This window comes from Quercus robur, chromosome 6 (genome assembly GCF_932294415.1).
Source record: "Quercus robur chromosome 6, dhQueRobu3.1, whole genome shotgun sequence".
Taxonomy (NCBI): domain Eukaryota; kingdom Viridiplantae; phylum Streptophyta; class Magnoliopsida; order Fagales; family Fagaceae; genus Quercus; species Quercus robur.
Genome location: NC_065539.1, coordinates 9,040,944 through 9,061,201, shown reverse-complemented (window position 1 = coordinate 9,061,201; position 20,258 = coordinate 9,040,944). Strand labels below are relative to the sequence as shown.

At 37.2% G+C, this 20,258-nt stretch overlaps 2 protein-coding genes across 2 annotated transcripts; both read left to right on the top strand.

Annotated features, from left to right (window-relative positions):
• Positions 1–584: 584 nt before the first annotated feature.
• LOC126732626 (uncharacterized) lies at positions 585–1,354 on the top strand. Its single transcript, XM_050435588.1, has one exon. The coding sequence runs from the start codon at positions 728–730 to the stop codon at positions 1,196–1,198; it is 471 nt and encodes a 156-aa protein (XP_050291545.1). The 5' UTR covers positions 585–727; the 3' UTR covers positions 1,199–1,354.
• Positions 1,355–19,838: 18,484 nt separating this feature from the next.
• Positions 19,839–20,258, top strand: LOC126689823 (uncharacterized). The gene has a single exon (XM_050385000.1). The coding sequence runs from the start codon at positions 19,839–19,841 to the stop codon at positions 20,256–20,258; it is 420 nt and encodes a 139-aa protein (XP_050240957.1).

Here is a 20,258-nt window from a genome sequence, read left to right as displayed (position 1 = left end):
AGCATCTGGCGTATTTTCTAGTGTAGATTCATATTTTTCAATAATAAATTTATGTGCAAGCCAAACACTGGAATCTATCTTCCTGCATATTTTTCAAAACAAAAATATTTTCACCTAAAAAAAATTTTACACTCGCAAAGCATTTTACATCAAATCAAACCCGACCTTTGCAAATATTTTGCAGTAAACTAGTAAAAGTATTTTACAAAATAATAAATAAATTAAACAGATAAATTAAATATGATGACCCATATTTTCAGAATGAAAATCCAGAGACAATACAGAGAGCCCAGTCCCTGACTCCGTAATACGTATCATCTTGAAAAGTGAGGCTAGAATCTTATCTTTTTAATGGCTTTAAACCTAATGACTTAAATCATAAATATGACCAATGCCAAAGTGCATACAACCTGTCACCACCAAACTCACAGCCTGGCAAGTACTACTACCCCATTGATCGAAAAATTGTATTTCTGCCTTACACAAAACGACAACTCTGACGTGTCAACCCTGGTACAAATTTCAAAGCACCCCCCACTACTTCTTTCTCTACTATATAGCCACAACTTTCTCTTCCACTCTTAGCAAGCTCCTTTCTCTATTCACCTCCACCGCCTACTTCTTTCAAAACCCAGTACTCAGAATATATATATATATATATATATATATGAGAATTTTTTCCTGAGTTGAGACTTTGAGTGCAGTGTATATAATTCAAAATTTTCAAATGGGTATTTGCAGTTCGTCTGATTCGACCAACGTGGCAACGGCAAAGCTGATCTTACAAGACGGTCGGCTGCAGGAATTCTCGTACCCAGTTAAGGTTTCCTACGTGTTACAGAAAAACCCGTCGTGTTTCATTTGTAACTCCGACGAGATGGACTTTGACGACGTCGTTTCGGCCGTGAACGACGAGGACGAGCTTCAACTGGGTCAGCTTTATTTCGCTTTGCCGTTGAGTAAGCTACAGTACCCTTTGCAGGCTGAGGAAATGGCTGCATTGGCTGTTAAAGCTAATTCTGCTTTGATGAAAGGAACTGGGGGTGAGAAATGTAGGTATCGCCGGAAACCGGTGTTTTCCGGCGGAGAGGTCAAGTCTCCGAGGAGTATCGTTGTTGCCGGAGATGGGTTAAGGAGAGGAAGGAGTGGTCGTAGTAGTAGAAACTTTACAGCAATGTTGAGTGCAATACCTGAGTAGTGGGGTATATTATTCTGGGGTTAGTTTTGTAAATACTGCAATGATCTGGGTTCAAATTAAAAAAAAAAAAAAAAAAGTATGTGATGAGTGTGTGGCACTGTACCCATTTTCAAACCCATCTAAGGGTCTTGTTACAATTTTACCCTTGTTTAGGTTGATGGAGCCATTTACATGAACATAGCTATTAGCTATAATGATAACGACAATAATTTTGAAAATTTTTCTTTCAAATTAAACTCTAGCTAGTCGAGAATGAAGTAAACAATAGACTATAACGGAGGAAGCTGCGTACGAAATCCTCTTTGTGTGTGTAAAATAATGTGTTACAGGATAAGAGTGAATAAGAATAACAAAGAATAGGACGATAAACAATTAAACATCGTTTTCATTTCTGAAATTTCATGGGTGGATAGACTGGGCAAGATATAGACATTAACAAAAATACGTTTGATGTGTGTGTCAATAACGAGAGGGCCAAAGATTTCAATTTCTAAGTTTTGTTTGTACTTTTGGATGTAATGCATAGAGTAATAATTTTGTTTTCTTTTTCCCACCATCCATGTGGAGGCAAGTTTATTTGTCTCGTATTGCATACTGTATGTTAAAAAAAGTATGTCATTTTTCCGCGGAATGGTACAAATACAATGTGGGGTTTGGCAAGTTTAAAGTTTAAACAACGTGTTAAAGGGGTTATTAGATTTAGACCGAATCAAGTAGTGTTTTTGCGCTCAAGCTTCACCCGATTTGGATTATAGTTTAAGAAGGCGGCCAAGGGACTCTTTTAACAGCTGTAAAAGTCCTATGAAGCTACAATGATTATACCAATAATGATGATAATGGGTCATAGCCTCATAGGTAGATTGAGGCTTGTACAGACATCATGAAAAAATGATGGGTTAACGTCGGGTTAACAAGTTGACGGTTACCTTGTTCAGTCAAAAAAACAAGTTGACGGTGACGATGATATATGTGAATGTGATGGGTCATGTTTACTTTTCAAGTGGTTGGTTTTTGGGTCCATGAATTTGCTTGGCTGTATTTTTAAGGGTTGGTTTACACTTTAGAGAGAGAGAGAGAGAATAGAGGGTAATGATTTTTTTTTTTTTTTTTTTTGAGAAAGAAATAGAGGGTAATAATTGAGTGGTTTTGTGGAATAGATGTTGGGTTTTTGAGTTAAATGCTTTGCAGTTTTGTATTGTACAGGCACAGCTGTTATGATCGAACTTATTAGGATGTGATGAGTTCACAATGTATCCAATGGGGGTCCAGGAATATATATACTTATCAAACAACTAATTTCATTATTTATGGAATGGATTGGATCATTTATAAGTTGTGACTTTCGAAACATTCCTCTTTTGGAGTTCTAATATATAATACACACGTAACACTGTAATTAATAGAGTCAGATATGTGGGAATGCGTAAACCGTGTAAAAGAAATTAAGTAAATAGATGGCGACAGCTTTGACAACAACTGCATGCCGTGCATTTGATCAAAAAAAGGAAGAAGATCAGATATGCATTTGTAATATATAATACTAATCAAAATTAATTTTTGGTCGGGATACTTGGTCGTGACCATAATAATATTTCACTTCACTTGTCGAACATTAACTTTAACCGTCAGAGCTTTGGATGAGTTATAAATGTACACTAATCTCATTGAAGATACCAGTGATTATGAGCTGAGAGAATGAAGTTATTTCTCCAAGCATTTCTAATTTTTTTTATTGCGGGATTTAAACATAGAACATTGTAAGAGTGAACCATGACCACTTGAGCAACTTTCAAACTTAAATTTTCTACCCAAACAATTTTAATTTCCTGCCTAGATCATAGAATTGGTTGTTCATCACTTACTAATAAATGTATGCATGTTACAGTAGTCAAAATTGACCATCTCAGATATTATTATAGGGGTCCCTTGTTGGTTCCAATAGGTTTGAAGCCTTTAAGGTAATTTAAAATTTATAGGTCCGGCTCATGATGAAAGCCAGCTGGTGGAATCCGATGTTGATTGCAAGGCCGAAAGAAAGAAACAGTCACCTTAGCTGTGGGAAAATGTGAATAGAACGGCATGTGTGTTTTTATGGTATCTTAATGTGCAAGTGATGAACAAGTGGGAAAGAATTTAGATCCAAACAAGGGGAACTGTCCGAAAATTAGAAAGTGTTATGCTCATTGGCGCGGGACCCAAGCAATGACCAATCCCAACTATCAATATATATCCTATGTGCAACTTGGAGTTTGTCCATTTCAAAGCTGTATACAATATAATCAATTTGTTTTACGGGCTGGCTTCACATTTTCTATGTATTTAACTACCCATTTGCATCTTAATATCTTACCCATTGGGAAGTTTCTGTTTAATAACAATAGAGAAATTAACTATTCCACATTGAATTTTTTGACAACTAATAAATATTACATCAATATAAAGAATGTAAACTTGTCTCCAAATTATTAATAGTGTGAACTACTAGAGTAGCTTGGAATTTAAAATATCTCATATGCGAATGTAGTCCTATTCATAAAGCTGAAAGTTTATTATTCATTGCTTTCTTTACAAAAGAGTGTATAGCTATTTATAATAAAAGTTGTCTTATAAGAAAGATAAACTAAAAGATAAGAATGAAATACTATGTGTCATTATTTACGAAGCGGTCTTTTACTAATGATACAAACTATCAACACATGAAGTCTTGTAGTACAATAATACAAAAGAATAACAATAATGATTATTGACTATTTACAACATATTGACTACAATAATGTCTATTTAACTTTTTACAAGACAATTCTTGTCCTGCACTTGGAAACGAGTACTAATAATAAAGACTAAAGAGTAACATTCTACCCTCTAGTCTGCACATATACATCAATTTAATTTTTGAAGACATTCTTTCGAGCTCGAGGCTAGCTAGTTGATTGATCACATTTTCGAGTGTGGTTCTTTGGCTAGAATAACCAAGTAAGGTTGACACTCTAGAATGACCAATCACCCACAAGGAGAACCTTATGTAAACCCCCACAAACCAGAGAGCAAAATGTGCACTCCATCATCTTATTAATTATTTGCAAGTTTGTTTTCGAGCTAGTTTTTTTAGTCTCTTTACTAACTTGACTGTTGGAGTGCCTCCGACCAACCCACTGGTTGATCTCCCAAGAACATGAGAACATTTTAATTTCTCAAATATTACAATCACAAACCCATCTAACAAGGGAGTGGACAGTAACACATGAGGACATTCTTTTGTTTAATTGTTCTTGTACCAATTGAACCATTATTGCATGTCTCTAATTCTTAGTTTTTTAATACAATCTTTATTTACTTTTTTAAAAAAAAGAAAAAAAAAGCTCAGATTCCATAATAATCCATTAATATAAAAATATTTACTTGTCTTCCAAAGTTGAATGGTCCAAGACTGAAAGTACATTATGGACCAGGGAATCCACTAAAAATACACACTCTTCTCTTCCAAAGACTGAAAATTAAAAGTTTACATGCATTCACATTAGAGCTCAATTATCCAACACTGCACTGCACTGCACAGCACATTGAGTTCGATTAATATGTGTGTATATATATATATATGGGTCATGCTAACGAGTGCCCCTAAGGACACTCGTTAAGAATCCATTTTAGGAAAGTTTTGACATCACTTTTATGAGAAATGAAAAAAACTGTTAAAACATTAATTGTTTTTTTTTTTCTTTTACCATAAAAATTTTCTTTAACTGGATTCTTAACGAATTCCTTTAAGCATTTCCCTCTATATATATACTTGTAAGTCTCAGAATAACTTTGGGTGTTCTGTCCTTCCCTAGTATAATTTCCAGTGATTAGATGAAAAGAGAAGTGCTTACCCTTTGGGTATGGGAAGACGAGGGAAGCTTTCTGGCTTTTCTACATTGGTTGTATGGTGTGGTCCTCCAATAATATCTATGGACAATCAAAGCAAATATCATTTTCATCTCGGATTAATAGTTTTGTCTATACTCTATACCCTATGGCCAACTTTAGTCACAGGTCCCACTCATTTTTCAGCGTGCTATTGGTGACTTATAATTCCTCGGAAGCTGAGCTCTTTGAATCCACCTGTCATTGCACTGGGTGCTCCAAACTTAAGAAGATATTCATATAAAAAAATATTAGTAAATGGATTTAATTATTGAATGGCCTCAAAATATTTATTAATAAACTATTTTATGAAAGTTTTAATTTTTATATCAAATAAGTATAAAAATTATCTATCTTCTTTTTTCATAATTTTCTTTTTAAAATATCGGTTAACTTTTTCAAATGTAAATAGCAAATAAATCCAACTCAAAAAGAGAAAACCAGCCATTGGGTTATAACACATTTTCCCCCCTAAGTAAAGAAGGGTAATAACAATAAGGTCATAACACATGTGATTATAGCAGTATCACCAGTCTGGAATTAGAATATTGTAGAGTAATAACAATAAGGAAAACTGATTAGAGAGGATAATCATTAAGGAAAACAGTAATATCATGATATTCGGGGAGGAGGTGGTGTTCATGCATTTGGTGGCAGACGTAGAACAATTATTTAGGTAGGGACTCAAGACTAGTAGTATTACAGGACAATACATATCATGGATTTAATTTACAGTATGAATTTGCCCAAAAAAAAAGTGTGAACTTGATCTATATTGCGTGTGAACATATATGGGTCAATTTTGAAAGAGTTTGAGAAGTAAAAAAGTGTGAACTTGTAGGGGAAAAAAAAAAAAAAAAATATATATATATATATATATATATATATATATATATATAAGAGATAGATTGGGGGTCATCTTTTTGACTTCTGAGAGTCAACAAAAATGATAACATGAAAAAATTAAAAATCAAGGTGGCTCATTTCCAAGCTTTGGGGACAACATTGGTCCATAGGGAAGGGATTAAGAAAAGCTGAGGGTCACTCCACCAATATCTGCTGCTACTACAGTCTATATTGATTGAACCGGCTCGACAGTCGACTCCCCAGGATGCAGGGACGGAGGTATGTGTGACAGTGTGAGCCTTGGGCCCTAGATGCTAGAATATTTTTTAAAAGAGAAAAGTTGAATGTCACATTGGATATAATTTGTTGAACGTCATAAATTTTCGATACAGTAGAAATGAATTATACATTAACATTAGACACAGATGAATCAATGATTTACCATAATTTTTTAATCAATCTGCTCTTGGATCAAGGACAGACAGAATTTCAAGTTAAGGGGATCGAAGTATAAGTGGAAAAAAATTTAAAAAAAAAGTTACTAAGTAGTTCATTTTCCCATAATCTACAAATCAAATAAGAATTACATATAGGGCTAATTACAACTAACTCATCTGTGGTTTAGTCGAAATTTAAGTTGTTTACCCGTGATTTGAAATTTGGTACTTTACCCACTTGAAGTTAGCTTAGTTAGGGTTCCGTTACCCACCTCTTTTAAAAATGAGGCTAAATATGTATTTTTGCTCTCTTTCATATCTCTCTCCTCTCAAAACATAAAAGAATAAGAAAAAACAAAATAAAAAAGTGAGAGTTTTGTAAAAATTATGAACAAACATTACCACCATCATAAAAGCTTATGTCAAGAATTATCTCTAGCAAAAACAAATTCCTTCATCCATTTCTAAGCGACCAATGAAGCCATAGCATCTAAAACTTAAATCAAATCAAAAAATACCAAAAAAAAAATCAAGCTTCTATACGTAACAGAAGCTAGGGTTTTGAATTTTTTTTATACCAAAAAATGCACGTACAACATGTGGCATAAATTCGTAACAAAATTGAGATTCGATTAATTCCTTTAATTAGAAGACAAAAGGAAAACAAAGGCAATGAAATTGGTTAGTGCTAAAGTTTATTATTTATTAGTGGAATATATAGATTGAAGGGTGGGATGTCCCAATTCTGATATAATCCTTATAAACTTGATTTTTTTTTTTTTTTTTCTGTGTGTGGGTTTTTTTTGGTTTGATTTTAGCGTTAGATGCTATGGCTTCATTGGTTGCTTAGAAATGGATGAAGGAATTTGTTTTTGTTAGGGACATGTTTATGTAATTGGCTAATCTTTTGACAAAACGCACTTTACTTGTAACTGGGTAGATCTAGAATAGGTTTAGCAATTTAAGAAACAAGTATTCAAGTTAAGTATTGAAGCCATGCAAGTCTAACCAAGAAACAAGTGAAGGAAGTGTTGTTCATTAAAACTCGACAAAAGTCTCGACAGAATCCTTTCTATTGAGATTTAATGTTGAAGCTCGACACAAATTGTATATGTCGAGAATTACGAAATTAGACTTTTCAAATCTGATTACACGCATATTCCTATGTATTTGTATAGGGTTTCTTTTCTCACAACCCTAGACATATATAAGGATTATTTTAAGGGTCGTCACAATGTGATGCAAGAACAATACATGCATTGTGTGACCAAATGCAAAAAGTGACCTAGTTCATTATTCTCTCTGTAGAAGTTACTGCGTCTTTATGTCAAGGGTTTTGTGACCAATGAGCTTCCTGATCTTCATTGTTGATAAACTGAAGAACTTTGCAATCAACATCTTCTTCAAGTTGGTGAATTAGTCACGTACTGAGATCCGTGCATCATTGTTTAGTCAAGTACTAGGATTCGTGCATTGAACGAAGAGATTGCCGCTACAATACAAGTCCAATTGGGTATTGGGGTAAGGGTTCAACTGTAGGTTGGTATTTCGGGATAGGCCACAAGGTTTGGTAAGATTTCTTATACTTGTAAATGCTTGTGATTGATAATAGTGGATTCTCATGAGTGGTAACCTTAAATTCACCCGGTGGGGTTTTGTCTCGGTGGTTTTCCCCATTCATAAACAAATCACCTCTGTCAAATTTATTTTCCGTTGCATTTAGTATAATTGGTAATTTGACTAATTAATTAACTTAGGTAATTAATTAATTTGCAAGGGGTTAATTCATTTTAACCCAACAGTTTTTGCTAGAGATGATTCTTGACAAAAGCTTCTATGGTGGTGGTGGTAATGTTTGTTCATAATTTTTATAAAACCCTCACTTTTTTATCTTGTTTTTCCTTATTCTTTCATGTTTTTTGTTTTTTTTGTTTTTTTAATGTTTTAAGAGGAGAGAGATGTAAAAGAGAGAAAAATATATATTTAGCCTCATTTTTAATAGAGGTGGGTAACACGGAACCCTAACTGAGCTAACCTTAGGTGGGTAAAATGTCAAATTTCGAATCACAGGTAGGCAACTTAAATTTAAGCCAAACCACAGGTGAGTAAGTTGTAATTAGCCCTTACATATATTATTTCACAAAAGCATTAATTGTTGTTACTAAGTAAAGGCAAAGGCTAGAATCCAGGTAATATGCATGATGCATTAATTATAAATTTAATATTTCTCAATTTATAGATTTACTAGTTTTCAATTATAAATTTATCTAATTTAAAGATATTACTTATAGCATTATGAGTTAGCAATATGAGCGAAGTCAAAATTTTATTTTGTTACATTTGTGTGACATTTTTATCATATTATGTATTTGTTTATGTCTCTTTATCTTTGTCAATCACCCACTACCCCAATTTTATAATGCACTACTTTTTTTACCTTTACCTATTTTTGCACATAGTCAAAGTCCCAAATATCGAACGGTATTATATGTTCTCTACAAACTCTCTCTCTATAATTTAATTTTATTCAAAAATCACAACTCAACTCAGTTTTCACTGTCTCAGACACTGCAAAAACAAATAAAATAGAGACTCACAAACACAATCTTTATTCACATATTCAAATTTAATTCACAATAACCCCAGCTAAAAAAAACCACAATCACATAACAGATTCACAAATCACAAACATTATAAAACATATGGAGTAGAGAGAGAAAAATCATATCAAAATAAATGTTAGGTTTTGAACTTGAAGGAGAGAAAAAAGAAAAAAGAAAAAGAAAAAACACACACACTTGGAGCAGATCGGATTCAGGATGGAGGCTAGAGACAGTAGAGGCCGATGTGAGAGGCGTGCGTGAACTCTGAGTCAGTCACTGGGTAGATCGGTTGGTCTAGTGGGTCAGTTGGTCAATAGTAAGCCTAGGTCAGTGGGTTATAGCTGACAATTTATTTTTTTTTTGGACCGGGGGGGCCCAGGCCCCCTCCTGGGTCTGTCCCTGTTCTGGATCAATTCATGCTAAAACAATTATTGGAGAACTGTTTCGAGCAAATGTACATTCACTCTTTTTTTTTTAATTGTTAGTGTGGACAATTTGGAAGATATACTACCGATTACACAGAATTTGACCCAACCTTATAATTTAATTTAATAAAAAAATTAATAATTATTTCTATTAATTGGGATGTCCTAAGACATTGATTTATAAAATATTTTTAAAAACTATTTATGAAAAAATAAAATGCAATTAATTGTTTTGACAATTTTTTATATTTTTCATAAAAGTGGGACTAAAACTATTTTAAATTGGTCTATTAACAAATACCTAAGAGCACCGTTAACTAGACTTTTTTTTTTTTTTTTTAAAGCATATATATTTAAAACTAGGGATAAGGCTACATAGTACGTACCATTACCTTTCTCACCCCACAAAAATTAGAGTTTTGTACTCTTAGTATAATCCCCCCCACCCCCCACCCCCCAAAAAAAAAACAATAATCCTCACTCTATTCATGTCATCATGTCATTGGGATGGGTTCAACTTTGAGCAATGTTAAGAATACTATAACTTTTAACTATAATTTAAAAGGGAAAAGTTAACGAATGCTCTAAGAGCACTTGCTAACAAGCCTAACTTAAAAGTAATGTTTATTTATTCATTTGATTGTTTTTTTAATGATGGCATATTCCCCTTTTCCTTTTTGCAAAGTCACAACTCATGAGTTTAATCCCACCTTCCCCTCCCAAAAAAGATTATATATATATATATATATATATATATATAATATGATGTCATAAGAATATTTATTAATAAACTAATTTAGGAGAATTTTTATGAGAAATAAAAAATTAATTTTTGATAATTTTTTCTATTTCACATAAAAGTAATGTAAAGTACATCCGTTAAAACAATAATAAAATTTAAGATGGTATCCAATCAAAAAAAAAAAAAAAAAATTTAAGTCATCATAAAATCTCCAATTCTTAGTGAGGCGGGTTGGTTTCCTTCTCCTCTCTCTGTAGCATAGATTTCCCTTCTCTGTGAGAAGGACGTACCGTTCCCTCTAGTAATCTATATTACTAGGAGGGCTCTATTTTGTCTGGTGTTTCGTGTGGAGGGTAGTGTGGTGACCATCACTGGTGCGACATGGAAGATTTGGCTTCACGGTGGAAGAAGTTGTCATTATCTGAAGTGGAAGGAAAGAAATGTGACTTATCAAAGGATAAAAAACAACTACAGCATGTGCTTGCTGTGAAGTTCTTCACACGGAGACCAGTTAACATAGAGGCTGTGGCAAGGACGTTTAGACCAATATGGCGTACAAAGCGTAAGTTTGAGGTTAGCCAGGTGGGTGACAGTATTCTCCTGTTCGAGTTTGAGTTGGAGACCGATATAGAGAAGGTCCTTCAAGGGGAACCATGGGTCTTTGATAGACACTTGGTAGCCTTGCAACGGTTTGATGGGTCTGTGCCGGTCCAAGAACTCAGTTTTGACAAAGCAAACTTCTAGGTTCAGATTCATAATCCTCTCTCTGTAGCATAGATTTCCCTTCTCTGTGAGAAGGACGTACCGTTCCCTCTAGTAATCTATATTACTAGGAGGGCTCTATTTTGTCTGGTGTTTCGTGTGGAGGGTAGTGTGGTGACCATCACTGGTGCGACATGGAAGATTTGGCTTCACGGTGGAAGAAGTTGTCATTATCTGAAGTGGAAGGAAAGAAATGTGACTTATCAAAGGATAAAAAACAACTACAGCATGTGCTTGCTGTGAAGTTCTTCACACGGAGACCAGTTAACATAGAGGCTGTGGCAAGGACGTTTAGACCAATATGGCGTACAAAGCGTAAGTTTGAGGTTAGCCAGGTGGGTGACAGTATTCTCCTGTTCGAGTTTGAGTTGGAGACCGATATAGAGAAGGTCCTTCAAGGGGAACCATGGGTCTTTGATAGACACTTGGTAGCCTTGCAACGGTTTGATGGGTCTGTGCCGGTCCAAGAACTCAGTTTTGACAAAGCAAACTTCTAGGTTCAGATTCATAATCTGCCATTTTCTTTAATGACGGTGGAAGCTGCGGTCAGCCTTGGGGAGTCTTTGGGTGTCGTTGCGAAACCAAAGGACGTTGCAGAAATGAGAGGCGGTAACTTCATGCGGGTCCGTGTAGCAGTGGACGTTACAAAGCCACTGTGTAGGGGTAGAATGATCACTTGGGATCACGAAATAGAAGGGTAGGTGTCGTTTATGTACGAACGGCTGCCAAATATTTGCTACCGGTGCGGCCACCTCTCGCACGACGATAAAGAGTGTGAAGTGTGGCTCAGTAGTAAAGGTAAACTTACGGAAGAGGAACAACAGTATGGCCCGTGGCTCAAAGCTCCCCAGTTTAATCCGATGAGGAAAACGATAGTTGAAGTGTGATGAGGATAAAATAAGTGGACAAAAGTGACGGGACAAGTTTTGGACATGGGTGACGGGATGGTTTTTACTGTCAGCATTCCTGAAGGGCTGACGGTGAAATAGAGTGAAGAAACTACACATGTAAAGTGCCGTGACGCTGGACATCCTGAAGCTGACGGTGCCGGACCTGACGAAACAACGTATACTGACGGCGTCAGCCATGGAATGCGTGATCGCCACGTTTGCGTGTATAAATAAACAACTTGCTCCCCACGCCTCACGAAATCTGAGGACTCCTATATGGAAAGAATCCTGCAAAATACGCCCAAAAGAACTCCTATAAGGAAAAGACTTCTACTCCAAGGAAAAGAGGGGCAGCCCTCGCTACTATAAAAACCCAAGCACCCTCACAAACCAAGGTACGCCTAATTTACCCTCTAGCACTTTAGAGCAGTGAGAATAGTTCTAACTTGACCTTCGGAGGGTGTTTGGCCGGTACCACACCGGTACTCTCTGCTAGGTTATTCCTTTTCGTTGTGCAGGTTCCATTTGCGATCGTACGAGGAACGTGTGACTCACTGGTGGTATTATTTTCGGCATCATCAGTTGGCGCCGTCTGTGGGAAGTCGTAGCACATTCTCGCTTCCTAGACAAAAGAGTTACATGGTACTCACTCGCTCAATGGCGACCACCAACGACGTTCAAGAAGAAGAAGCCCCTACGACTGCGCTTGAAAGACAGGTGAGGACACTCGCCACTGCCGTGGAGCGCCTCACCAAACAAAACCACGACCTAGAAGAGCAACTGAAACAGAAAAATGCAGCTCCCAACAACCAAGGAGCAGATCAAGAAGGAACCAGCGCCGACAGAAGAAACCAGGAAGGACCCCAGGCCAGCAACGCCCCGAGCAAACCAGAACGACAGAACACAAGCATCCCCTCCCTCACAGAAACCACTCCGCCACTTGTTATCGCGGAGATGCAAGCCATGAAGGAACAAATGGAGGTTATGATGAATGCTCTCAAGGGACGAGTATCAAGCGACCTTGACGACTTTGTCAACCGAACTGACTCACTGGTGGTATTATTTTCGGCATCATCAAAGTGCAAGGTTTCGAAAGTCTGGGTTCTCACCGGAATCCGCTAAGGGGTACAGCAGACTGCTGTCTGACCCAACAACCAGTCACCTTAAATGTCACCGATCTGGCTAGGGTTGCTATTTCAAGTGCCGCCGAAAAGCTTCAGTCTATTCCTGTAAAGCCGACGATGATGGCGGAGATGAGCAACGACGGGGGTCGGATAGAAGATGGACACGTGCCTGAAACTGACACAGCTGGCGCACTAAATCAAATCCCGGAGCCGGTTTTTTCAAATTCAAAAGCTGATAATTCAGAATCATCAGTAGCTATAATTGGTGAGGATCTTAATTTTGGGAGTAACGGAAGCATAACTAAAGATCTGGGATCTCCCATACAAATCTTGAAAAAGGAGGAAGATGAGTTGACATCTCGAAATTCTGGAATATCCCCTACGGAAGTTAAGTTTGAAATGGGCCGAGTTGGTGTTCCTGTGGAAGGAAAAGCAAATAAAAATGGGCCCAAAAGAAGTACGGGGAAGGGTAAAAACAATGATAAACACCAACATGGGCCAGCTATAGGAAATGGAGAAAATAAATGGGAGACTAAGGAAGGCTCGAAACTTGGAAGTTGGACTAGACTTCATGTGGGTCCAAAAGTTCAGGATAGGATGGAGGTGTTAGAGTCGGAAGGTGGCCCAAAGAGAAAACATGATGGTCGCATTACTGAGAGTACGTGCATCGAAAAAAAGTAGAGGTTGGACGTGGAAACAAAAAATTTAAGCATTCTTCTGGCAACACACTCCAAATTGGCGGAGGCTACTGAGCAACTCCGCCGAGACCAATGAGTCTTATAAGTTGGAATTGTCGAGGGCTTGGGAACCTCCAGTCAGTTAAAGCCTTGGAGAAGGTGATTAATAACGAAGATCCCATTATCGTCTTCCTTATGGAGACGAAGTTGAGCAGAGAGGGGATGAGCAATATTAAGGATAATTGTAATATGAAACATGGCCTGATAGTACCAAGTGAAGGGAAGAGTGGTGGCTTAGCTTTGCTTTGAAAGGAAGGGGTAACAGTGGAGGTCCAGACGTACTCTCAAACTCATATTGATGCTTTAGTAGACGGTGGAGCTGGGATAGGGTGGTGGCATCTCACAGGGTTTTATGGCAATCCAGATACAACTAAATGGCCCGAGTCGTGGGCAAAACTTAAACACTTGAAAGGTACCTCTACCTTACCTTGGCTCACAATTGGTGATTTTAACGAAATAACAGGCGCTTTGGAGAAGGAGGGGGGTAGCGATAGACCAAGGCAGCAGATGAAGAATTTTATTGAAGCCATTAACTTCTATGGTCTTTGGGATTTGGGTTTCATTGGCCCAAAGTTTACGTGGATATACCAGCGTGCGGATGGGATGCAGATTCGGGAGCGGTTGGACAGAGCAATGGCAACTCAGGGGTGGATTAATATATTCCCTGAGGAAAAACTCTTTCATCTTACATCCTCGGTTTCAAACCATTCGCCTCTGGCTCTTCGATTGGTGCGAAAGCTGAGGAATAAGAAGACTCAGAAAATTTTTAGATTTGAAGCAATGTGGTTGAGAAACCAAAGGTGTGAAGAGGTAGTACAGAATGCAAGGGAGGAAGGAAAGTTGACAAGCTCAGGGTGTATGCTAGGGAGTTGCTTAGAAAAATGTCAGTCCAGATTGGAAACATGGAATAAGATGGAGTTAAGGCATGTTGGAAGAAGGGTAGCTAAGGTGCAAAAACGGCTTGAATGGATTGAACTCCAACCTCCATCTCCTGCGATCAACCAAGAGCTAAAAAGAACTCGTGTCGAACTAAATTGCTGGTTGGAAAAAGAGGCTGACATGTGGAGGCAACGGTCAAGGCTTAACTGCCTCCAATCAAGGGTTAGAAACACAAGCTTTTTTCATGCAAAAGCCTCGACCAGGCATAAGAAGAATTCCATAGAGGGTATCATGGATGCAAATGAGGTGTGGCATGTAGATGATGGTAAGGTGGAGGAAGTGTTAGTGGACTATTATAAGGAATTGTTCACTACGAGTCAACCAACAGAGTTTTCAGAGATGGTCCAAACAGTCCAACCAAAGATGACGAATTCCATGAACCAATTACTTACCAAAGACTTCAGTGCAGCAGAGTTCAAAGTGGCTTTAAAGCAGATGTACCCTTTGAAGGCGTCAGGTCCAGATGGCATGCCTCCTTTATTCTTCTAGCACTTTTGGTCGATATGTGGTGAGGTGGTCATAGCAACGGTATTGGATTTCCTTAACAATGGTATTTGTCCTCCTGATTTCAATAAAACCCACATTGTTTTAATCCCTAAAGTAAAGAGTCCTAAAAAGGTTACTGATTATAGGCCCATTAGCTTGTGCAATGTATTGTATAAGCTTGCCTCTAAAACCATTGCCAATAGGTTAAAGAAAATCCTACCTTCCATTATTAGTGACACTCAAAGTGCCTTTGTGCATGGTAGATTAATTACTGATAATGTACTTGTGGCTTTTGAGACTATGCATCATATTAGTCAGAAAAAAGGGGGTAAGGTTGGGGAGATGGCTTTGAAGCTTGACATAAGAAGGCCTATGATAGGGTGGAATGGGTGTGTTTAGAAAAAATAATGGAAAAATTGGGTTTTGATGAAAAGTGGAGGAATCTTATTATGCAATGTGTTACTACTGTCACTTACTCTATAAAGATTAATGGGAGCCCTAGGGGTAATATTATCCCATCGAGGGGAATCCGTCAAGGAGACCCCTTATCGCATTATCTGTTTATTTTATGTGCAGAAGGACTCTCATAAATGATTAAAGCTGCAGTGGCAAATGGGGAGATGGAAGGAATTGCGGTTTTTCGTGGTGACCCAAAATTATCACACCTCTTCTTTGCATATGACAGCTTGATTTTTTGCAAGGCCTCTCTGGCAGATTGTGATGTTCTCCAAAGCATCTTGAAAGTTTATGAGCAAGCTTCTGGAAAACAATTAAATAGGGCCAAGACATCATTATTTTTCAGTAGCAACACTCCAAATGCGATCCAAGAGGAGATTTAGCGAAGATTTGGTGCCCAAGTCATAAAGCAACATGAGAAATATTTGGGATTGCCTTCGTTGGTGGGGAGGAAAAAAAGAAACACTTTCAATGAGATAAAGGAGAAGCTTTGTAAAAAGTTGATGGGTTGGAAGGAAAAGATGTTGTCTAAGGCGGGTTGGGAGGTGCTAATCAAGGCAGTGGCACAAGCTATACCTACATACACAATGAGTTGCTTCAAATTGCCGGATGCACTATGTGATGAATTGACAAGCATGATAAGGAATTTTTGGTGGGGCCAGAAGGAAGAAGACAAGAAGATAGCATGGCTTAGTTAGGAGAAAATGTGTGAGCCAAAAAGTAATGGAGGGATGGGTTTCAAGCAACTTAAACAATTTAATTTGGCTCTCATAGCTAAGCAGGGTTGGAGGCTTCAAACAAAACAAGATTCTTTGGCTTACAGGGTTCTTAAGGCGAAATATTTTCCGAAGTGTGAGTTCGTTGAGGCATCCCTTGGCAACAACCCGTCCTTTTCTTGGCGTAGTATCATGGTTGCCCAAAATTTGGTTAGAGAGGGTATACAGTGGAGAGTTGGTAATGGTACCAATATCCGAATCTGGAGTGATAAATGGCTACCCTCACCTTCCACATACAGAGTTGCCTCACCTAGACAATTTTTGCACCAAGATACAAGGGTAAGTGAGCTGATTGATCAAGCTATAGCAAGCTGGAAGACAGACGTCCTTGATGCATTATTTTTACCCCATGAAGCCGATGTTATAAAAGGAATCCCGCTTAGCTCTCGTCTTCCTGCAGATAAGTTGATATGGGCAGAGGAACCTAATGGAAAGTTTAGTGTAAGGAGTGCTTATAGGGTGGCTTTGCAACTGTCCAAATCTGCCGACTAAGGAACAAGTTCAGATAGGACTCAACTACGGCTGTTTTGGAAGAGAATCTGGGATTTATCTTTGCCACACAAAGTTCGCCATTTTGCATGGTGGGCATGCAGAGATATTCTCCCTACGAAGGTCAACCTAATGCGTCGTAACGTGGTAAAAGATCAGTTTTGTGATGAGTGCAAGATGGAGTTTGAGACGACTGGCCATTTGTTTTGGACGTGCCCAAGAGCCCAAGAGGTATGGTCTTGCTCGAAAATAGTGATGAAGCCGTGTCATAAAGGAGTGCTTTCATTCTAGGACATGTTGTGGGACATGGTGGTGGGGGAACACTTTGATGAGGACGTGACAACAAAGGTTGTTTGCATTGCATGGGCTTTGTGGCATAACAGGAATGAAGTCCGAAATGGTGGGAAGAAAAGGAATGGTAAGGAGCTAGTGAATTGCGCTTCTCTATATTTGGAGGAGTACAAGGCAGCCAATGAGTGCATGGGGACCACGACAACACAGGATGAGGTCAAAGCGTTATAGGTGCCACCACCAGTACACGGGTTCAAAGTGAATGTTGATGGGGCGGTTTTCAAGGGTCAAAAAACAGCAGGTGTTGGTGTGATTATCCGCGATGACATGGGTCAGCTTGAGGCTGCACTGAGCAAGAAGATAAAAGCTCCATTGGGGGCTGTTGAGGCAGAGGCTATGGCTTATGAAGCTGGGTTATTGTTTGCAAAGGACATCGGCATTCAAGATTTTATTGTAGAAGGGGACTCACTTGTTATCCACCAGGCCTTATGCGAAGCATCTATTCCACCTCCCTCTGTTGCTGCAGTAGTACAAGGGATACAGGACCTATGTAAGGATTTCCGTGGGGTTCAATTTTCTCATGTTAGGAGACAAGGTAATAGACCTGCCCATCTACTAGCAAAACATACTTCAAATGTTGCTGACTTCACTGCTTAGATTGAAGAGAATCCTTGCTTTTTAGAGCAAGCTCTTATCCATGATGTAATAAGTTCATTATACTCTTAATAATAAGTTTAAGTCTTCTTATCAAAAAAAGAAAAAAAAAAACAAAAAACAAAAAAAACAAAAACAAAAAAGAAAAGAAGATGGTTTAAGATCCTCAACAAAAACTTCAATCTTCTACGTTTACTATTTTTTTAATTAATATTGCTGACGTGAATGGGCGGTGGTGTCGGTCCAAATGAGAACGTGAGGCCATCTGTCCCGCAATTATAGAAAAAGAGAACGGCACAAAAGAGCTGTTCGAGATGTGAATCCTAAAAATAGTTCAAAAGATTTATCGCATTTTCTTCAAAAGATTGAAATGTAGGGGCATACATTACATAGTGCTCCCAAAATTTACAAAACTCAGTTTCTAGCATTTGCAAAGAAGGCCAAATCTAATTTTTCCAATTCTATTCAAATATATATTTTTTAATATACAAAAAATCTGGTTGCATTAGGTTTTTAACACGAGTGTCGTGTCAATTTTATTTTGGTTACAAATGGATGTCCTCCCAAAGTAACGATGTACACATCATGCAACACGGTTTTGGTATTTTGGGAATATAAATACAACAAAGAAGACAAATGCAAAAAAGCATTTTAGTCAAAAAGAATTGACATTCTCCAAACTTGATAATTTAGTTTACCTAGTTATTGAGTGAAGGAAGACCCAACTTTGGCTACGTGTAGATTCATGGGGGAAAAAGTCTTGGCCATATATGTGTAGAAATTTCTTTTATATTTTCTCTCCTACTATCAAATATGGACTTAGAATTTAAAATTCCATGAAAGTTACAACTAGATCATAATGCCTGTTGGTCAAGATTAAAATTATAAATAACTTAGCTTGTTTTTTAGATTTTAGATACAGTTACAAATTTTTTAATGTAAGTTAAATAATTTAAACAAAATAAATCAGTAAAAAATTTCATCACATTATTAATATTTAAACAAATATTGACTATATCCATAGGCAAAGCTAGGGGGTCCAAGCCCCTATCTTTTTCAATTTTCAATTATATATATTATTCAAATCATAAAAAATTACAAATTATAGAAAAATGTAGTAATTGGCCTCCCTCATATTTTAGAATTTAGGCCTTTTAACTCCTCAATTCTTTTGAATTAGTCCAAAACACAAGTTATATACATTGTGTATTTATTATGGTTTAGGATAGTTCCTTAATAATTTTTTTTTTTTAATATTTAACTTGGCCCCCTGAAAAAAAAAATTTCGCTCTGCCCTTCTGATATATATTGAAGTATTCATAATGTAACAAAATTCGATCAATTTGAATATAAGATAATAAAAATTTCATAGTTATTAGTTATTACACTTTTTTTTTTTTTTTTTAAGTTTCAACCTATGGCATTCGCTCCTGATGATAGTTTTTTATTATCAAACCAAGAGATCAATCGATTTTTGGTGTAGGCGAGAATTGCCCCAGATTTTTTATGTAACCATAAAAAACTTTATCAGTTAAGTTAACTGGAACCCACATTACACTTATTTCTTAGTACTAATAGGTGTAACCACTTTTAAAACTATTATTTTTTATAAAAAAATATTTAAATCTTTCCATATGGTGCAAATAATACTTTACTACCAAACTTATGGATAAAAATAATTATTCCATTACCTGATTATTATTTCTACTGCAGCCTTCATTCAATTCAATTTTTTTTTTTTTTTTTTTTTTTTGAGAAACTTCATTCAATTCAATTGAGTGTCCTAAAGAATCTTAATTCCTTAATTTCTAAACTTGTAAAATTATATCTTTGTTTCCTTTTGTCAACAAATTCCTTCTATTGGCCAAAAGTACAAACAAGTCTGTTCCAGAGGCTTGACCACAAATTTCGGCAAATATAAACTCCCCCAGTAAAGATCATAACCCACAAATTTAATTGAACCTACAGAATTTATTTCAATAAAAATATGAGCCCCCACACCCAGCTAAACCACAACTCTATCCAAAACCTCAAAACTCTCACAGCCACACACACACAGCTGAGAATCATAGTGATAGACATGGGTGGCTGTGTTTCATCTCCAAAAACAAAGACAAGTAAAAGCAGTATTGGTGGACAAGGAAAACAAGTACAAGCAGACTGCAACAAACAAGAGGATGAGTTATCATCCACCAAGAACAAGAGCAAGACAACAAAGGTGATTCACATGGACATGGATGGTTGGGTCCAAGAATTGAAGCAACCAATCCAAGCCAAAGCAGTCACTTCCCAGAACCCAAACTGCTTCCTCTGCAGCTCCGAGTCCTTATCCATTGGCACGTGCGCACCCCAAGTGCCCGACGATGAGGACCTACAACCAGGCCATATTTACTTCCTCATGCCATTGTCTCGGGCCCATCAGCCTCTCTCACTCCCTGACTTGTGTACTTTTGCTATAAAAGCCAGCTCTGCTCTTAGTGCCAACGATGTTGACCTTTGA